This window comes from Cryptomeria japonica, chromosome 7 (genome assembly GCF_030272615.1).
Source record: "Cryptomeria japonica chromosome 7, Sugi_1.0, whole genome shotgun sequence".
Taxonomy (NCBI): Eukaryota; Viridiplantae; Streptophyta; class Pinopsida; order Cupressales; family Cupressaceae; genus Cryptomeria; species Cryptomeria japonica.
In genome coordinates, this window is record NC_081411.1 from 287,129,083 (window position 1) to 287,151,000 (window position 21,918).

At 37.0% G+C, this 21,918-nt stretch overlaps 1 protein-coding gene across 1 annotated transcript in view; it reads right to left on the bottom strand.

The window, feature by feature from the left end:
* LOC131067289 (uncharacterized) overlaps positions 1-21,918 on the bottom strand; it is a 112,304-nt gene that overhangs the window by 26,809 nt on the left and 63,577 nt on the right. The window contains exon 4 of the mRNA XM_058002243.2: positions 12,684-12,781. Coding sequence (XP_057858226.1) covers positions 12,684-12,781 — 98 coding nt within the window. The remainder of the gene's footprint in view (positions 1-12,683; positions 12,782-21,918) is intronic.

The window sequence follows — 21,918 nt, forward strand, 5'->3', positions numbered from 1 at the left end:
TGCTACTCCTCTGGTGGAGTAGTGTGTTGATTTGGTTTCTTGTTTTTAGGAGAGAATCATGATTTGTTTATGAGAGAGTTTGGTTATCTGTTTTGAAGAAGATCTTTGGCATTGATGTCAAAGGGGGAGAGAGATCATGTGAAAAACTACTTTATCTGTCTTGATCTTAGGGGGAGTTTGTTGGAGATATCTTCTCTCTTTGCATTGATTGTTTTTCACATTCATATGTTGCCATCAATGCCCAAGGGGGAGATTGTTGGACATTGTTGCTGCTAGGATATGGTGTTGTCATTGATGTCAACATATTCCTGTCATTTGCTCCGATGATTGCAGATTGGGAAGATCTTATGATTCAGTTTTGTAGTTTGTTTGTCTGATCAGTGCTTTGCAGAGTTCAGTATTTCCTCCAATATATTCCAGTGTGATCAGATCTTGTGCCGAGTTTTTGGGATATCGTTTGGGATGGTCTTGTGTATCTTCATTTCAGATGGTTCGTGATTTGGTGTTTCGCAAGTTATCTTTTCTTCGTGACAGTAGTTGTTGTTTGAGTGTTCCTGAGTCTCAGATGTTGATCGATGAAGATTTGATAAGTGGTGCTGGTGTAGTTGTTACTGATGATTCTTACATGCTCATTGGTGTTTCCTAACTGTGTCCTATTTGTTTTGATGATCCGCATTGATCGTTGTGCGAGATATTGGTGGTTTTCATGAGCCGGTGATGATTTTTGTGTAATGCGGAATTTTTGGTGTAGCGTGTTGCGATTGATCTTGGCGTGATTTCCGATGGAGTTGAGCATTTGGAAATTTGGTTTAGGTCTGTGTTATGTCACGTAAATCATTATATTGGTCTGGTGGTCGATCTTTGTATCGTGAGATGTAATTTTGTAATTGTGAGTTGAGGGTTTAGCCAACCTTGTTGTCAAGGTTGATGATTTGTATAAATAGGTGATATATTCATATAATTTAGGTGTTGAGGTTGTGTCTACATTATTAGAGAGTTGTATATGTGCGAACAAGTGATTCATCTTTTGGCATTGTGATTGAGCAGACATTTGTGCTTAACTGGAACTGTAATTAGGCATTTGGGGATGCTATTCTTTTAGTTCATTTCCTTCGGATTGTAGTCTGAATTTTGTTGTAAGTCAGTGAGACTTCCCTGAGGGTTGTAGCCATCCGGTTCATTGTATTTGAGCAGTGAGCTCTAAGCAGTGTGCCTGAATGCATGTGCATTCCCCATTGTAATATTTTCACATACTACTGCAGAGTATCATCTTATTGTGGGTAGGTTCCCACCGTGGTTTTTCCCTTAACCGTGTTTTCCACGTCAAAATCTTGGTGTTGTGTGATGTGCTTTTAATTTGCTTATTGCTGCAATTTATCAGATTTGTGCTTGTGATTAAGTTTGTAGATCCGATGAACACTGATTCACGCCCCCCCTCCCTCTCTCAGTTTTGTTCATTGTTGTTGCCAACAGAGCCTTCATCCAAAGGACTTTGATAACATTCTGGACTATACCACTAAGGTTAACAACCTGAGAGAACAATGTAAAGAAAGTGGAAGTGAGAAAAAACATTCAGTTGGTCTGCAATGAATCGAACAAACTAGGTCCTAAATATCTAGCTTTTGTTTCTAGCTTTCAAAGTCATAGGCTAACTATGGGATCTACATATACATCTCCAATTTTTTCTTTTTTTGAGATGTCAATAAATGAGCAACAAAATCTTATTTCTATGGATCTCAAGAAGTCATCACAATCTCAGGCTTTGCTGCTTAGTCAAGCAAAAGAAGAAATCAAAGAACAATTCACAAATAGATAAAGCAAAAAATAAATCCTCTTCAAAAGGGAATTCGTCTAAGGAGAAGCCTACTTGTGCATATTGCAAAAAGATTGGACATGAAGAACACTGTTGTTATAAGGATATTGATGAAATGAAACATCTTAAGAAAATCACATTGATCTACCTTCTAGAATGTCAAAGTAAACCTCTTCTTATCCAAAACAATCTAATAAGAAAAAAGGATGTGCAAGTCTTGTTCTACATCAAATGAAAATTAAGGAAAAGCTTTTTGTACTTCTATGGGTCTTGAAGCAAAGAGCCTCTAGATTCAAGGGCTAAATAGCTTCTTCACAAGCCATGTTCTCTTCTTTTGAGCCTTGTTCTAAGTCACCTATTTTGATGGGAAACAACACATATACATGTAATTGGGAAGGGATTTATTGATATTGGGGATGGCACTTTCAATAATGTCATGTGTGTACCTCATTTGTCAAACAATCTTCTTTCCATCTATCAGATTACTCATGGTGAAGCAAGAAAGCCTGCGGAATTCACATCCGATTCAATTATCTTTAGAGAATTAGATAGTAGAGAGATTATTACTACTTGGGCGGTTGATCATGCATCTCGGTTGTACACCTTTTTAGATTTTTCTCCTGATGATAGCTCTAATCCTTTAGATGATGATCACACTTCTAGTGTGGACCATGATTTTGAGGAGAATTTTGGCTTCTTGAACTTGGGTATTTCACATGTAATCCAATTCTTAAGCCTTGCATTCCATCTCCTCCACCTATTGTTGCATTTGATGATGCTTTTGTTGCTACAATCATGGCTACATGTAATTCAATGCAGCAAGATATAAATCGTTTTCCAAATGTGGCTAATTGGATGGCTTCTTGACAAACATTGCAGTTTTGTTTAGAGTCTCATATTTCAGATTTGGGAGACACATTGACTATATTCATCTTCTCTTTGATGGAAAATGATTCTTTTTAGTTGTTGTGAACAAACCTTCGGACCCTCTTGTTCATCCTCCACATGATCATTCATCACGAATATGGATACTTTTGAGCAACATTCAAAGGAGGAATCTGTGTCTTCAAAGGAGACACTTCAGTCTTTGGATCTTGTTCTACATACATCTCCACTAGATTTTGGATTGTCTTTTTCATCAATGTTGCCTAGAACACCTGATGTGGAAGGGGCAACTTTCAGCATCAATCTGGGACACTTGAGCAATTTTCAGAGACTTCATACATCTTGATCCTTCTTCTCTCATCTTCCTTTCAAGAATGGAAAGACATCATTCATCCACCATTGGTTTTGTTTCTTCCTAAGGGGAGGAACATTGTTTGACGATCGTGGACCATCTTCTACATTTCGTTTCAACCATCTATCATTGGTATAGATCTTACATTGAGGGGGGACTCCATGGTCTCTCTTCTTCTCTCTTACGTAGAGGATTTTTTTCTCACGTGGGGTTATGTCCTTGACATCTTTTAAAGAGCATTTTTCTTTGCGATCTCTCTTTCGGGGAGGAGTTTTGTCCCATTGTTTTATTTTCTCCTTTTCTCTGTTTGTGAGAAATTGCATTTGTACTTAGGTACCTAACATTGTTTGGTAGTTGAGACCCATCTTTGCATCATTTGCATTTGTTCATCATTCTCCCCAAGCTGCACTTAAGGCGAAATGTTGGTGTTAATAGAGGTATTTCCCATCTTGTTTCCGCTTTCGTAGTGTGAAGAGGGTACATTATCTAATTAGTTCCTAGTTAGGGCCTTTTCACACATGTTTACATGTTGCTAGTGAGTTAGGAATCTTTCAAGAAGTCTCTTGTAGACATTTGATGTTATCCTTTAGCTGTCACATCACATAGGATTAAGACACTTATCATCATCCTAGTTAGTCCTATCTCTCAACATTGTCTATATAAGCAAGGTTTCATATGTATATTTTGACTAATTCATTGATTATAGTATTCTAATATATTTTGCATCCATTGTTGCAAATTTATGCTTGTTCTTTTCACTCTTGTAGAAGGTTATTTTTTATTTTGCAAGTGATCCTAGGAGCTTGATTCCTTGAGTGACTCCAACATTGCATCAAAGCTAGCTATCAGCTCTAATAGTTTATAGATTTGACATTCCTTTACACTAAATGATCAAACACAAATGCAAGCATTGCTGCTCAAAAGGCTCCCCTTGATTGGCACTAATTCTTGATCACTAAGAATTCTATGAAAGCAAGATAATGATCTTTTGTCTCTCTTCTACCTTGCATTTCTCTTGGACTCATCTAGACTTTTCTCTCTCTACATGGATTTATAAGGTCAAGAAAACATGCTAACATCCTTTCTTTGAGAGGTAGCATCAAGGGATTGTCCACTAAAGGTAACCTTCAATTCTGTAGGCTCATCCTATTCTCTAGTAGGTACATGTTTTATGCTAAACGGGGCACTGCTCTCAACATTGCTCATGATCATGCTAGGACATATCTTCCATAAGGGGTGTGTATTCTATTATTGCTTGAGTTTTGGAAATATTCTTGCTTTTACCCTTTTAGATCCCAAGTAGTTTATCTCTCCTATCATTTCTAGTGGATCCCTCATAAGTATCTCACTCCATGGACTTTGTCCCTTTTGTCTTCACTTTGATCCCTAGGGTTTTAAATTCATTTGCCTCTCCTTCCCCATCTAAGTCACAGATACACATTAAAGACCCTTGTGCTGGTGGGTTCTTCAAAACCTAAATCTTTCTCTCAAAACAACCCAGGTGACAACTCTTCCCCCACCCACAACTCTTCTTCTGCCAACAACTCTCATTCTTGTTCACCAATTTGATCATTCTTCATATCATTTTGGGAGATATCCTTTTTTCATCTGTTAGTTATTCTGTATTCAAAGTGAATAAAAATCAAAATAGTGTTTTCATGCTAACAGATGTGTTATGAATATAAGAGGTAAATGGTCACAATTAAATTTTTTAGATATGTGACGAAGATAATTGTTATCAATTAAGCTTGCACCCTTACTAAAGCTATGAACTTCAGCAACCTATTGATATATGGGAGCACTTCAAGGTTGTGGGTGACCTAAAAACGAAGTGGACCTCCAGAGTAAGCTGGCTCTTTCTAAGTACTTCACCTAAACTAACACTTCTTGCAGAGGAAAGAGTAAGAAAGAGGACATGTAAAATGAAATCTAATCCTAAGGTGATGCACCAGATGATATCTTGAGACTCACACAAACAAATGACACACAATATAACAATGTAATGATTTTCCTACACAACCCAATGATACACAATTATGCATCAATAATTCATGAGAAGGCTAAACAAAACACAGTTCTTAGTAGGAGAAAAATCTCTTCCTCACAATTTAAGACTGATTCCTATGATTAACACAACTCACAACCTGCAAAATATGTGTATTCCTGCATAAGGTATCAACATGAAATGCAATTTTAAGGGCAAAACATCACCACAAGAAACTACATAACACTAAAGACACACAGTACAGAAAAATGAGAAGGCACAAGTTATTATAACTACCAAAAGGTGTCACCAATCTGTATTTCTCTCCAAATGAGTTACAAAATTGCATACTTCTGCAAAAGAACTCAGAAAATTGCAATATGCCAGAAGCAAAAAGGTAAGAACCCCTTTAAAAAATGAAGTCTGAAAGTATATATGCTTTTCCCAACAGATGTATCCAAATAGGAAACCCGAACCATCTTGGTCGAATTCACCCAAAAAGCCTATTTTTTAGGGTCCAAAACAAATCTAAAAGTAAAAGGGCTTGAGAAAAAAGTCAAGCCACCCTATCTCCTGCCATAAAAGCCCTTAATTGCACATTAAATGGCCCCTAAATATCCCTGAACAGGCCTGCAACCCCTCATAAATGCAAAAATATCACTAACTACTCAATAAATACACATAAGATAAATATCTAATAAAGTGGTTTTTTTCTCTTTTATTAACACTTTATTAAATATTTATTTTATTTCTATTTGTACATTAAAGTCAAGACTCTAATAAATATAATGAAAAAAATATTTAATAAAGTGATTTGTAATATATCACTTTGATAAATATGTTTATTATTATATTTATTTAAATTCATGTTTTTATCTTTCATATATAGTATTTATTAAGTGATTTATAGATTATCACTTAATAAATATATTATATGCATTACAAGGGGATGCAAAAAAAATAAAAACATTTGATCACTTCACCACCATGCACATATTAGCAAGGAGAGAGAAAAATTAAAAATAAAGGCAAAAAAATGCCTTAGGCTATTGTTGATGAAATAGTGAATGAAACCCTAAAGCACCTCATTTCTCTTTGCATTCGATGCATCATTCTTCTTTGCTTCCTGTAGCGCCGCCATGGAGTTTGAATGTAGGGTTCGAGCTGCAAATTTTGTCAACTCTGAGTGTTTGCCATACAGATTGTCTGTGTATAATGCATGGTAAGCTGTTTTTACTCTCAAAACTGAGACTCTGACCTCTATTTTTTCGATTTGAAGAAGATTTTGGGCCTCCTAGGCTACGACTTTGACTGGTTTTAATGCATCTTTTCCTTGATTTTCTTCTCTGTGAAAAATCTGCTCTCTTTGGCAACTCACTGGAGCTTTGGCGCCATGAAGATCTTCTGAGAGTTGGAATGGGCTTTTCTGGAAACGATTTTTTGCAAATTTTCTTTCCATAATTGGCTGCTTCAAGTGTGCATTCCCTTTGTACAAAACAACTCGATTTTATCATTCTATTTGACTGGAAAAACGTGAAAAACAAGCGCTGCTCTCTGTTTTTCTTATTTTCTCTGTGCATCTTGAATTCCATTTTGATGCAATGAAGTAGGACTGAGATTTTGAGGGTTTCATCTTTTCTTCATGGCATGATTTCGTTTATCAAACCCTGCATTTGTGTTATCAGCTTCAAACATTTCCTAATAAAGAAAAAACGTGGCTAACTGCTGAAGAAATTCGATTTTATTTCTGTGTTGAACTTGTGCTAGAGCTCCTTACTATGATCAATACCTTTGATCATTATAACAATTCACTGTTCTTTTCATATATGGCTTTATTCTTAATGCTGCAGCAAAAGTATGACTGTCATTATTCCTTTGGAGCTGTTCTCAAATGTTTACTGTCCTTTACATGACTGTATTTTCTTGAAATCTGCTATATTCACCAGATGATTGAGACCTTTGAATGCCCAGATGACTGTGTATGCAATCTTCCAAGTGACTGCTCTTCTATTGGAAACTATGATCTGATCTTTTGCATATAGATTTTCAACCACTGCTGTAACTTTGTATTCATGATAGAGAGCTCATGATTATTTTGACATCAACAATGGTCAATGACTATTCGCATTTGCTTATGAAACTCTTAATGTCCTTGCTCATGCTTTATTCTAATCACTGTTCCTATGTTGGACTTGTGATCTTCTATCTCCAACCTGAGTGCTTAAGATCATAACTGTTTCCTCTCACTGTTGGACTGTGTGTCTTCAATCACTGTTATAATAGCAACCATGATTGTTACTGCTCTATATCATACAGTCCTAACTCTTTGCAAAGTTCTTTGATTTGTCATTCTTGATGATTTACAATATGCTTGGAGTTGTAGCATACCTTCATCCTTCATTATGACTGTCTCTATGGGCTGCTACAGTCTCTTCGACTGTGATCTTGTTTTTTGTTTGATGATCACTGTCAAGGTCATCAAACTTTGGAAACTGTTCACTGAGATCATTGTCCTAGTAATGATATATCACTGTATTTTTCTGTGTCTGTCGATGATTTCATGAGCTTTCTGTCTTTTGTATATTCATGGCTGCTCTAAGTCTAAAAGACTGAGATGGATTGTTCTTGAATGCATGCTGCTTTGTATATATAGTATATCTTTGAGCAATTGTCTTTTGTCTTTGGAAATGTGTTTGAAGGGTCCTGACTGTGATTGTATTCTTCTCGCTTCAGGGTGACTCCATTGACTAATGATTTGTTATTTATACCAGTGGATTCATTAATTCACTGCTGTGAATAACGAACCCTTTCTTGATTGAGTTATACTAAGCGAGAAGAATACAGTTTCCTTCAAACAGGTTTGATTGCAGCATGCTGGGCACAACCCTTGTGGGAGCCCATTTACTCCACATGTTGTAATAATAACATTGAATGAAAACCAATGATATAATTTCACCTATATCTGCACAAGGAAACAAACAATGTTAGATAAAAATGATGAAGCTTAGAGGCTTCCATTGAGGATCTTGTGGCACTCTTATGACATTGCTCTACCTTTTTTCTGTTATCTGATTTCTATATAACTTGTTCAATGCTCTATCGGGATGGATTATACATTTGCTGATGTATAAGATGTGTATAGTGATACCGAGCTCTAACATCACCCTCCTATTCACTTGCAAGTATTCAGGGACAACAAAGCAACACATAGGAAAATTCGACCAAATTCAACAAGCGACCTTCAGGGTTCGTCATTCCAGGCAATGACGGATCCCTATCCACTTCTTATGCTTTTTTTTTTCTTGTTCATCAAATGTATAGTCTATTTTCATATAGCATAGAATAAGTTAATCCCACGGCTTGTGTGGGAAGCTATACACTTGTAATTGAATTCATGAATAAAGAAAACAAATTTCATATACTGTTGTAAACTCTTGCTTCTTGTAAAAACACTTTCATTGAATAAATTGTTTCAGTTGATAGCATTTGTTACTTGTATGAGCACTTAGCATAATCAGATGTGTACTTCAATCTTTTAGCGCAACCACTATCCTAGCTCTACCTAATTGAGCTGGAAGCGAAATTTAGGTAACAATAACACTTACAGCTACGGTTTATGTTTATGTTTTTAAACCACTATAATCATATAAGGTCTCATAAAGTAGGTATTGTGGTATCATATACATAGCAGCCACCTTGGAATAGGCATATGTATAATCTACTGCAACATTTAACATACCACCATGCTTTTCAATTTCCTGTTTGCAAATGCCAAGCACACTGAATATATAATAACAAATATTGAAAGGTACAATCACCTAAGCGATTGAATAAATATAAAGGCAAAACATTTCAATCAAATTTACTATTTCATACGAGTCAAAAATTAATATTTTAACAATCCATATAGGGCATAAGCATCCTTTTTAACATTAAAAAGAAGAGATAGGAGGCCTTCAAACTCTAATGAAAACAACTGCCAGACAGAAAGAGAAAATGAAGAGCACACACAAAATTTTGAGATGGGGGTGGGGAGGGCGGGGAGGGGTGAATCAATATTTTAAACTTATATAATCATGAAATCTCATAAAACATAAAGAGAGTAACCATCAAGACACGAACACCAAATTTCTCATAGAAAACCCCTTCGGGTAAAAAAAACATGACACACAATAGCTTTCAATAAAAAAATGGGCACCAACCCAAATTACATAAGTGAGCACCAACTCTCTAAGAGCACCAACTCTCTAAGAGCACCAACCCTCCTCGAAGCACCAACTCTGATCAGCTGAGGCACCTCAGTTTGAATACCAACTCAAAAATAAGACTGAAATACAGAAAACAATCCTTGAACTCTTGTAACCAGCACTACACACACACACCACTGAAGTGCTCTGCAAGCAATATTAACTCATCGTCATTTTTTCTTAATCATTCTACTCAACATCTCCTTCCCTTTTCAAATATATATCCAATTCATGACTTTCTCAACAACTAAAATCATTGCCTCTTCTCATGCTTGTTCGACTCCCCACCAATCTCTTACAAACGGCTTTCACCCGATATCTACTAATACGCACAGCAGCATTACAAGAAGGCCCAATCACTAAACCATGCAATACTTAAAATCGCTACACAACACAGAAGACTACTTCACACGGGAATCAAAACGTTCCACAAAAAAACACCCAACTAATAAACTGAATCATTGGCACACACTCCAGTCTTCAAAAAGTCGACTCGATTTATTTTTTATACACAAACCGTAATAATACTAGATTCACTACTTTTTCTATGCACGTCTCCTCTTTTTATTCAAAACACACAGCTATTAATTTTTGTAACTCCAACATGTTACATATAGCTGGAGCCTAGAGTTGTCACACCACAAATAGGCACCACTCTAATTGATATGCACGTCTCTTAGCCTTTTTTGATAAAAAAGCATCATAATACCAAACAAATTCCTCACAGTATTGAAAAGGTGATGCACAGCTATCTTAAGCCACTCAGCATTTTTCTTCATTCAATTGAATCCATTTTTATAATTTGAACATGGTATCGAATGTATTCATGCCCATGTTCTTAGAGCATTAATATTTTTCACGGCTCAGTTAATAACAGAATAGTCATCACACCATATATAAAAAATGATTCCCCTTATTCAATTAAATTGTGCTTCTAGAATATTCAACTAGTGACATGGCAAAGAAGTAGACAAGCAAGCAGCTTAAGCAGATAGTCAACCAGCTCCAGCAGACACCCAAGTAGCTCAACCAGACAGCCAAACAACTCAACCAGACAACCAACCAGCTCAAGCATGCAACCAAGTAGCTCAAGCAACCAAGCAGCTCAAGCAGACAACCAACCAGTTCATTCCAATTCTCTATTACTTTGAGTAATCCCCAAAATTTATACGACTTTGATCATCAACCTTTGACATCAATGACAACATATTCAGCAAAAAAAGCACTCCAAATTAAACTTGTACAGGGTTATAACCCAATAATTCGTTTTAAACTTGAATCAATGTCAGTTGTCTATATATTTTTACAAAATGATTGTACAAATAAATTATTACTCTGCAAAAACAGATTATCCTTCATGCAGCAGCAGACTTTCTGTTTTAAATCTTATCATAAAATAACTCCCATGTCTTGTCCTGAGCTGTTCCTAATCCGCTTTATGTGGTTGGTCTAAATTGTTTATTGTAATTTGTAAACACTATCAACCTGGTTTATTTATTAATGACTAATGATATGATATCGATCAGATCAGATCAGAACTATTATGGAATGGCAAACACAAACAGTAATGTTATCTAACAATTATTAAAGATATTAATTACATTCTTAATAATATTAATTATATTCAGATTAATTAGTGATTATTATTATTAGCCAATTCTTATCATTAATGTGTTAAAACACCTAATTAGTATCCACAGGTTATGAATGGTTGCCATGGTTGAGAGCACATGATGAAGGAAAGGCAGCGACCTTTCAAAGGGGTCGCTGCCACCAAAGGACGTGACCACTGATAGTGGTCTTTCTAACTAAGGATCAGGGAGGATAAATACCCCCAACAGCATTGAAGGGAAAAAAGGTTGGAAGAGAACTAGGAAAAAAGGATCGAATCTGCATGCTACCATGAGGATAAGACAACATTCTGGTATGGAGTTTCTGTGCATAACTTTGTTAATATTCTCTGCATATCATTATGAATAGCAGACCGTCTTTAGCCTAATCACTGCATGTTATCTCCTGCACTCAGTGTGTAATCCATTATGATTAGTATGACGAAATATGATGTTATCACCTATGCATATTATATCTGATTTTTGGAATCAACGATGGTTATTAAGACTTGCAACAGGGAGAACGGCTGATAGGGCACCCTGACAATGTGATTTGCAACAGGGAGAATGGCTGATAGGGCACCCTGTCAATTTGACTCACAATAGGGAGAACGGCTGAACCATGGTTATTAAGACTTGCAACAGGGAGAACGGCTGATAGGGCACCCTGTCAATATGATTTGCAACAGGGAGAACGGCTGATAGGGCACCCTGTCAATTTGACTCACAATAGGGAGAACGGCTGATAAGGCACCCTGTCACTGTGGCTTGATAAGGGAGAACAGTGGATAGGACACCCTATCAAGTATAGCTTATTTCAGGGAGAACAGTTGTTAAGACACCCTGACAAGTTACCTACTCCATCTTGATTGGTTCAGATTTCCTTTAGTTAAAATCTATAATTCTGAGCTTTACATCTGCCGTTATTTATAATTATAAATTGTATTTAGCTTCACCAATAACTGATATTTCTTTACTTCATGTTCTATCTATATTTCATAGTTAGTCTCCCCTTATCTTATTGATCATAATTAGACATTCTGTATTTTATTATCATAGTTAGTATATTGTATTTATTAATCACTTATACATTATATTTCTAATTTGTTGCAGGGTTTCCTATTTTGAGAAATAAAAGTATTCCCTCTCTAACCCACTCATAAGTAACTGTTACAAAATAAGAAATAAAGGAACTTGTGAAAAATGCATCTGCTTTTAGAAAGAATGTCTTATTAACAGTAGTGCTTCTGTCTCCAACAAGAATATTTAAGCAGTGTCAGTGAATATGTTGATTGATTTGATGAAACATAAAAATCAGGTTGTTGAAGAACGCCAACTATCATGCATGAACCTTAAAACATTACCTGTTTATAATAGCAACTCTAAAAACTATATCCCAAGTGAATTTGGCTAATTAGCAAATCCAAACCCTTATAGAGTGGTATATTACTATAAGATGCAGGTAGTAATAGTAAAATACTTTAGCTTAAAGAGAAGTTTAGTAAAGAAAGCCTGTGCAACAAGTTTGTCTTATGAATGGAAGGGTTTCCACCTCCAACAAGGAACTTTAAGCAGTGTTAGGAGATTTGTTAACTGATTTGATGAAACATGAAATTAGGTTGTTGAAGAATGCAGGCTATAATGTGTGCCCTTTGAAAACATTTACCTGTTTATATAGCATGTAATTCTAAGAACTAAATTCCAAGTAAAATTGGCTAATTAGCAAATGCAGATTGCACTTGAGTGACATAGATTTCTCTGGAAATAAAATATTAACTATGCAAAGCAATACCTCGGCTAGATAGAGGATTTTAGCAAATAGGGCCTGTACAGCAACTTTTCGCTGTATCCCCTTCTCAGTAAAACCTTCTGTATCCATCACAACTGGACCTGCAAAATCAAAAATAATAGAGTTTCCGCACATATAATTTGGGAAGTACATTGCAAGTGTTGAGAAAATATTATACCAACACAGATATCCAAATGTACTTGATAAATTTATTAATAATTATAGTATCCTTTTACACATAAAGTGACACTAGTCTGTAGACTAGACAGAAGCACTGAGCAATGAAGTCATTCAATTTCTACCCACATACAAGTTTGCTTATGAATTGCTTTCTATGAATAATAAACAATATGTATATCTTGGTTTATTTAACATATTTGTTCTCCTATGTTTTGCAATTAGGTGTAAATACAATCCCCTGTAACTGTGGTACGGCTTACCAATCAACTACCTAAAACTTGGTCATGTTAATAACCAAAATGAAAAATCTAATCTAAGATGCTGGGGTGAAAGCAATTGAATATAGATCAATGTTTAGAAACCCTGAAGTTTATTTCTGATCATTGAAGACAAAACTAAATGTGATTGTTAATCACCTAGAGCATTTAATTATTTGTATCAATAATTAACTATGTGTGATTCTGTGATAACTCCACAATTAGGTGCAAATCTATGATGAATGGTGCACGAATATGAATACAGCCATAAGTCATTCAATCTTCTATTACTAAATAAGAGTATTCTTTGGGAATGTGTCCTTGGGGATTTTACAATATTCTGGATGAGTAGATGGGGATAGAATGTCCACACCCATCCCCTTTTCTTAAGAAAATCTGGAGCTGTCCCGGGGATACCCCATCAACATGGGGGAACATCTCCTAAAGGGGAAGGCCAACATCCCTGCGACATCCTGCTTATTAGAATATTTAATTATATTTTAGTCACCTATATTTAGTTCCTTGTTTAACAATCATTTAGCTTTTTAGTTAATTAGCTTTTTAGCTTTATTTAGCATTTAGCCTTTTTTTTTAGTTAATTAGCTTTTAAGCTTTATTTAGCATTTAGCTTATTCTTTTAAGTTAATTAGATTTTAAGCTTTATTTAGCGTTTAACTTTTTGGTAGTTCACTTTAAACGACTTGTTCTTAATTTAGAACGTCGTCTTGTAATCTCTATATATACGCTTGTATATTGTTGAATACATCATCCGATTAAATTGAATGAGGGTCGGTGGGATTCTTTAAAGTTTGGCAAAAATTTTTAATAAAAATTCATGGCCTTCTTTCTAGAATATTTTCCAGATTTTTTTGTTTTGTTTTTTTATAAAAAAACGATTTTGCTTTTTTGAAGGCTTTTTTAGGGTTACGAGGGTTTAGGGTTCGTGGTGAATTTCTTTGTGCTGGGCAGCAGTTTTTTTTTAGGGTTCTGGAGATTTTTGAACCTGCAACTTGGAGGTTTTCTTTTGTAGATTGAAAATTTTCCTAAGGTTTCTGCAATTTTCGACTAGGGTTTTGACCCTTCAATTCAATTCAAAAAAAGAATTTTGGTTGCAAATTCTTAGTGGGTTTTTTGAGACCTCAATTGGGTCGTCGTCAAATTTTTCAAGGTGCATCGTTTTCCATGCCTCAATTTTTGAGCCATCGGATCTACATTTTGATTTCAGATTCTTGGTGGGTTTTTCGAGAGCTTTTCTAGGTTGGTCTCAAATTTTTCTAGGTGCTTCATTTTCCGTGCCTAAATTTTGTGCCAGCAAATTTGTCTTGGAATTTAAAAACGGTCCGCAATTTCTGCTAATTCTATGGACGTCGAGAATTTTGGTGTTTTCTGGGCACCGTTTACGCTGTTTTAAGTTTGTAGAGCATTCTGAAGAGGAGTCAACCTTCTATGCTTTTTGATTTTGTCATTGGTTGGGTTTTCTGATTTTTCTCCACAAAAAAATCATGGGAGGGTTTTGCTTGATTTTTCCTCAAAAATCAAGGAGTGTTGTTTTACCACATGATGTCTGCTATTTTGCCGCGTGAGGTTTGTTGTTTTACCACGTGATGTTTGGTATTTGACCATGTGATGTTGTCTGGTGTTTTCTCGCATGATGTCTGATGTTTTACCACGTGATGTTTGGTGTCTTACCACGTGGTGTTTTGGGTCTTGCCATGCAAAGTTTCAAGGTTTTGTTCAATTTTATCCACAAAAATCGTTTCAAGGGTTTTTACCATTTTTTTCCACAAAAATGATGATTTGTATCTTCAGTTTTGGAGTGTTTGCCGATTTTTCCTCAAAATCATGGTTTCAAGTTTTAGTTTGGTTACCCAACGTCAAGTTGGATGGATTTTGGTATTCTTGGTCATTATTTGTGATCAAAAGACCTGCAGTGTCTTCTGTAGGGTAGTTAGTAGATAGAATGACCATTAAGGGAGGGTATTAGAATATTTAATTATATTTTAGTCACCTATATTTAGTTCCTTGTTTAATGGTCATTTAGCTTTTTAGTTAATTATCTTTTAAGCTTTATTTAGCATTTAGCTTTTACTTTTTAGTTAATTAGCTTTTAAGCTTTATTTAGCGTTTAGCTTTTTCTTTTTAGTCAATTAGCTTTTAAGCTTTATTTAGCGTTTAACTTTTGGGTAGTTCACTTTAAACGACTTGTTCTTAATTTAGAACGACATCTTGTAATCTCTATATATATGCTTGTATATTGTTGAATACATTATCCGATTATTGAATCATTCATTCAATTTATTTTTCACTATTGTGGACTGTAACATTGAATACATTATCCGATTATTGAATCATTCATTCAGTTTATTTTTCACTATTGTGGACTGTAACATTGAATACATTATCCGATTATTGAATCATTCATTCAATTTATTGGATTTTTTAATTTTATAAAACCCATGGTCATAGTGTCGCAATGAATTGAGATTAGCACATCAACATTTAGCAGGTGTAGTCAGATGGGCAATGTTGCCGGGAATAATCATTATGTTATGTTGTCATATTATGTTGTCGTCGGTAATAATGAGTTATGGCAGTTAGTTAGTGTTGTGACCATTTCACACATCGCCCCATTTAAAATGGGGACCCCCTCTTTTTGCTCGTTTTTGCTCGCCTTTCGCTTTGCTTTTTAGGATTTTGGTAGTTCGTCAGTTGTCTGGATTTAGGGTCAAGCCTTAGGGTTTCCATTACTGTCTTTTCAGGCCAGAATCCAGTCAGTCTTGAGAGCTTTTTAAGCTTCCTTTTGTAGGATGCAATTTTGAATGAAATGAATTCGCCAGAATGGTCTATTTTCAATTGGAATTTTTAGTGCAGAGTCTTAATTTGCCTAAGTGTTGATGATGAAAATATGAATTTTATCCAATTGAGTAATTTTGACCAAATTTTGAGTTTTTTGATTTTTGATCCTGGGCATGGGAAATGATTTGTTTTTGCCTTGAGAAGTGATTAAATTTGTGAAATCATGATATTTTGGCCTGTAGGAGCAAAATCGCTCCTGTCCCTCAGTGAAGGACCGGAGCTCGTTTTCAAAAATCTTACTATCTCTGCAGGATCAAGATGATTTTTCGAATGGAAGTAGTAAAGGAAGGCGTGATCTTTCCATTGAATATAAATTGAAGAATTTCACGAACACAGAAATGCCTCAGGAAGCAAAATCGCTCCTGTCCTTCAGTGAAGGACCGGAGCTCAAAATCAAATATTGCTTTGTCCTTGCAAGATTTTAACAACTTGACGATTTGAAGAGGTCCAAGGAAGTACATTTTACCCGTTGGATATAATTTGAAGGCACAAACATGAAGAAAATTGGACCTAATTGCAAAATCGCTCCTGTCCCTCAGTCAGGGACCAGGGCGAAATCCATTGTAGCTCTCGTCCCTCTCCCAGGGACCAGAGCGAAATTCTTCATGATGCATGTTTTGGGCAAAGATCAAGCAAGTCTTAGGTTTGAAGGCAAGAAAGGAAGTGAATTGAACCCGTTGAAGACAAATTGAAGATTACAAAACATCAACAAGGGATCCAAATGCCCAAGTTCACTCCTGTCCCTCTCCAAGGGACCAGAGCGATTTTTGCCTTAGATGAATTTCTTGCCAAGTTACAATGAATTCCAAGGCGTGGATGAGTGAAACAAAGTATAACAAGACCATTGAAGATAAATTTTGAAGTTCGCAAAGTGAGATGAAGCCTACAAGAGCAAAATCGCTCCTGTCCCTCAGTCAGGGACCAGGGCGATATGGTGATTATGTTGCCTTTTCGCTAAGTTTAAACCTCTCCAAGACGAAGTACAAGGGTGGTGAGGACGTTTTAAGGCATCTCAATGAAGAACAAAGCATCAAAGGTCGCCAACATTTAAAGATTTGCACCAAATACCCTAGTTCGCTCCTGTCCCTCAGGCAGTGACCAGAGCAAAATTCCTATAAAGGCCTAGATTTTGAAAGTTTACCAAGTATTAAGCGGCCAAGAAGGATCAAGGGACTACGTTTTACCCAATGAAGGTAATGGCAAGTTGAAGAAGGCAAGGACGAGCTCAAAACCTTGAAATTCGCTCCTGTCCCTCTCCAAGGGACCAGAGCGATATTTACTATATTTGCCAATTCATGCAAAATTCATGCCAAGTCAAGGTTTTGCGAGGTCGCACAAGGTCTAAGGCGTCTTAACAAGATGATATACAAGGGTTTTAAACGTCAAATGAATACCAATTTGTACAAAGAAGCTATATCGCTCCTGTCCTTTGGACAAGGACCAAAGCGATTTTTATTAAAACCTTCATTTTCCTTCAAATGCATGTCAAGGCAGGGTCGCACAAGGTCAAGGACGCCATTTGGAAGACTATGAACAAGAGGCAAAGATCAAAAGTTTGCAAATTTGAGCCAGGACACAAAGATCGCTCCTGTCCCTCACTAAGGGACCAGGGCGATAATCCTCCAAACATCAAATACGCCTTGTAGAAGTCAAGTGAGACAAGCATGGAATGAAGAAATAACATTATTGTTTGCCTTATTATGGAGATTTGAGATTTAAAAAGCAAGATCAAGGAGAAACTATGAAGTTCGCTCCTGTCCCTCTCCAAGGGACCAGGGCGATAATGGTCATAAGAGGCATTCGTTCACACAAGCAAGTCAATCAAGCTCGAATGACCCAACGAAAATGGCAATTTCAACGTAGGAATGAAGATTTTGAACGTCAAAAGTACAAGGATCGAGACTAAAATGGTAGATCGCTCCTGTCCCTCAGTCAGGGACCAGGGCGATGAGGTTTGAATCTTCCCACTTTCCCAATTTTGGCGCTAAACAAACATTTTGAATTTATTTAAATGCTAGAAAATTCGATAATTTGAAAATTTAATTAAAAATGGCATTTAAAATTTGCGCTTGATCATTAATTAATTATTATTTTGCCTTGTCAAAAAATCGAATTTATTAATTTATAAACGAAGGCATTTAATAATTAATTATTAATTAATTTAAAAATTAAATGGAGCGCTTGGTATTAATTGGTTTATGGAAGTCGGCCTTATTATTTATTTAAAAAAATCATTTTTAATTGCCTAATTTTACCAAGGTCGGCCTAGTGGTAATTGAGGTGTGAGCGCTTATAAAGGTTGGTGAAGATTTTCATTTTCACATTATCATTTTATCATCCACATTCAAGTGCGATTTGAGGAAGACAAAGGAGAAATGCGAGTTGTGTTTTAAGGTGCGAATTTCATCAAAGGAAGGCGTAGGCATCAATCTAAGGGGTGCGAATCTAAAGTTTCATATTGTGCGAACTTGCCAAGGGTATTGGAAGATCACGTCAAAGACTTGAAAGGTGGCGAAGTTGCTAATTTGAAGAGGAGATCACGTTGAAGCCATCTAATATCAATTTTGCCTAGGCGATTTTATTCATTTTGCATTCTAGAGTTAGTTCTCTAGTGAGGTATGGCGATATGGTTTTATTGTTTTAATTTTAATTTTGGATCGTCATAGCTTAAATTTTGAATTTTGAAATTTTGAATTCCAGCTAGCTCGATCGTTTTTTAGGAAATGATAACTCTAAGACTTATCATGATGTTTCCTAAAATCTATTCTCTAATCTATGTTATTCATTGCAATATCTAGTTACTTATTGTGAAATGTTGTGTAGGTATGGCGACCCCTAAGGCGGGAGCATCCACCAGTCGTCCAGCTCTCATGAAAGAAGATCAGAAGACCGAAGAAGTGGAGACCAAGATCGTGTCGAAGTGGAGCAACATTGGAGATACTAACTTGGGCAACTTCAGCACGAAGAAGTTTCGAGATGTCCCTTACATTGGTAAGCCATCACCTGTCGCCTGGAGGATAATTGAAAGTGGCATCATTAAGGCGGTCGGCTTCCCTCCAGCAGTACAGTGTCATGAGTTGATGATCGAGTGTGCTCGTCATTATGATCCTCAATCCAGAACGATCGTGTCCAATGAAGGAAACACTTTGGCGTACCTTTCAGAGGAAGCTATAAGTGAAGCTTTCCATCTTCCAGAGCATAGAGACATGATATACAAGAGCATAGAAGGAGCCAGGTCAATGTACGAAGATGATCCAGATGCTTGCCTAAGCATCATCAACAAGAACTGGTTACTCAAGAGTCGTCCTCGCCTGAGTAAGATCCCGAACACACCACACAGGATTGATTTCCAGGAGGAGTATAGAGATTTGATTACAATGCTCAACCGAGTCACAGGTGCACCTCAAGCTTTTTACTTTGAAAAGTGGATGTTCTACTTCATTCAGGTGATAGTTCAGGGTAAAGGAACAATTCATTGGGCTAGAATAATTAGCCATTGCTTGGACGTACAATTGAGGAGACTCAAGGCTACCAAGTCCTTCCACATGAGTTCATACGTCATCTATGCCTTGATCAGGAGCTTCGAGTACGCAGGACTACCTCACAGAGGAGTGATTGGAAGAGGACCCGGCGAGGTCAGAGTTTGTGATTCTTATGTCCACTTGCATCATCCGCCAAGAAGCAACTACAAGTTAGTTAATGATACCTTCACTATGAACATCACAAGGACGTTGCAAGGTGGGATTCACAATAGATTATCTCAGGATGCACAGAAATTAATAAAAAGGTATAGTACTTGGTTTATTCAATTTCCGAAGTTTACTTATATCAGAGTACATGGATGTCCTTTACCTCCATACATGTTGCCGAGATATCCGACAGACAGAATTGTGTTACTTGAGGTAACAAGACAGTTGGCAGCTTATGCGAAGGCATTCAGACACAGACATGGAAATGGAGTTCCGGTACCTATTATATTGGGCAATTCAGTTGAGGTATGTCCTAATGCTTTAGCCATGGATGACGCAGAGAAGGAGTTAGCCTTGTATTCTTTTTCATCCTTTGCTTTGAGAGAAAGCTTTGATCCACATGGACATTTAGAGGAGACAGTCGGTAGGAAATTTAAGCATGAGTACCAAATTGAAGATTTTATGATGAATCTCTTAGATGATCTTGAAGTGAAACGAAAAATGCATATTCTAGATTGCCTTTGGATTTCATCAGGAAATGCAGGATTTACAGAGTGGCCGACCAAGCACAGGACAGTGGTAGACATATCCAGTCATCCTATGATCGAGAAAGCAAATCAATAAGGTTAGATTGGAATGAGCCCGAAGTCGTGGATTTAGATGCTTTGATGGCTCCAGTCTTGTCTTGTACTCGCAGATGGGTTGACGTACAGCATCAGAAGTTGAGAGAGCAAAGCATAGCTATGACTTTCACTTTGGAAGAGAGGCCAGCCGAAGGTGGAGCTAGTGTAAGCGAAGGTAATCCTAACCCCAGAAATGCAAATGAAGGTAACCTTCGATGTGCCAGTGAGGGCAATCTCCATCCAAGAGGTTCGAAGAGGAAAGAAAGATCAGAAAAGAAGGAATCTTCCAAGAGGAAACAAGGAGTCAATCGTGATCGTTCATCCGGTACATCTTCTAAACCAGAGAAGAGGACACTTCAAGTAGAAGAATCCATGGAGTCGATGGTACAAAACGATAGGCAGGAAGAAGGACGGGCACCGCAAAGGTCACCAGGTGGATCTCTCCAGGATTATGAGCTAGATGAAGATAGAGAAGGCAACGAAATAACATCTCCTCCCAGACAAGAAGTAGTGCATAAGGAAATTCAGGTTCAAGAGACAAGATCGGCCATCCCAGATTGGTTGAAGGAAAGATTAACGAAGGTGATCGTGATAGAGGACGAGGACAATGTGATTGATTTAGAGAGCCTTGTTGGACATTCCCAGGAAGTGACAGAGAAGAGAAAGGCTACCAAGATGTCCAAGATGATTAGAGATGAGACTGGATCCAGAAAATTACAGATAGCTACACCGGCAGTAGACAAGTATGAAGGTGAGATCTTAGCAGAGGAATATGATGTAGAGACATTTGAGCTAGGTCCATCCACAGCTGAGCAGACACTAGATGATGCCACAGATTCCTTTGAGGCATTGAAGGACAAGCTTAGAGAAGAAATGGAGAAGAGTAGAAAGCTTGAGAGAGAGGTCGGTGCATGGAAGGCATATTTCAGTCATCTCAATGAACCTTTGGGACGTCAGGATCCAGCTAGATCACCAGTGCAGGCACTTCCCCTTCAATCAATTAATGAGGCAGAAAGATTCAGGAATATGGTCCAGCGTACGAGTACTTGGATGGATAAATCTCATACAGTTGCCGTAGAATTTGTAACAAGGATGATGAAGACTATTCATCAAGCTATTCAGGTTCTTGAGATAATCCACAATTTGATGATAACAGTAGCCGCCTTTGCTCATACCAAAGATGTTATCATTCTTGTCTTGAAAGTAATTAGACACACATCAAGGAAGGTCTTAGCGCAAGAAAAGATCATGGATGGAGGATCTCACAGTTTGCTTCAGTGGTCAACCTTACTCCATATGAAGAGTGTTTTCTTTGAGGACATCAGTACTAGATGTAGCCAAGTGGAGGAGGTGATCAATCCGATCCAGGACAGAGTATTTGAGGTACTACGTACCATTCTTGGCAGAAGGATCGAGGTCGAGACAGATGTGGATATGTAGGAATTAGAGGATAGAATCAAGGTCATCTTTTGTAAGGACGCTAATGTTACAGACGAGCAATATGATCAGATGTTTGCCACCATGCTCCTGATTGAAAGAACAAAGGAACTTGAAACTTCATGGGACGCAGCTCTTCTAGATGCATTCGATCAGGTCATTCACTTAGAAGAAAGTATGAAGAATCTTCCCGAGA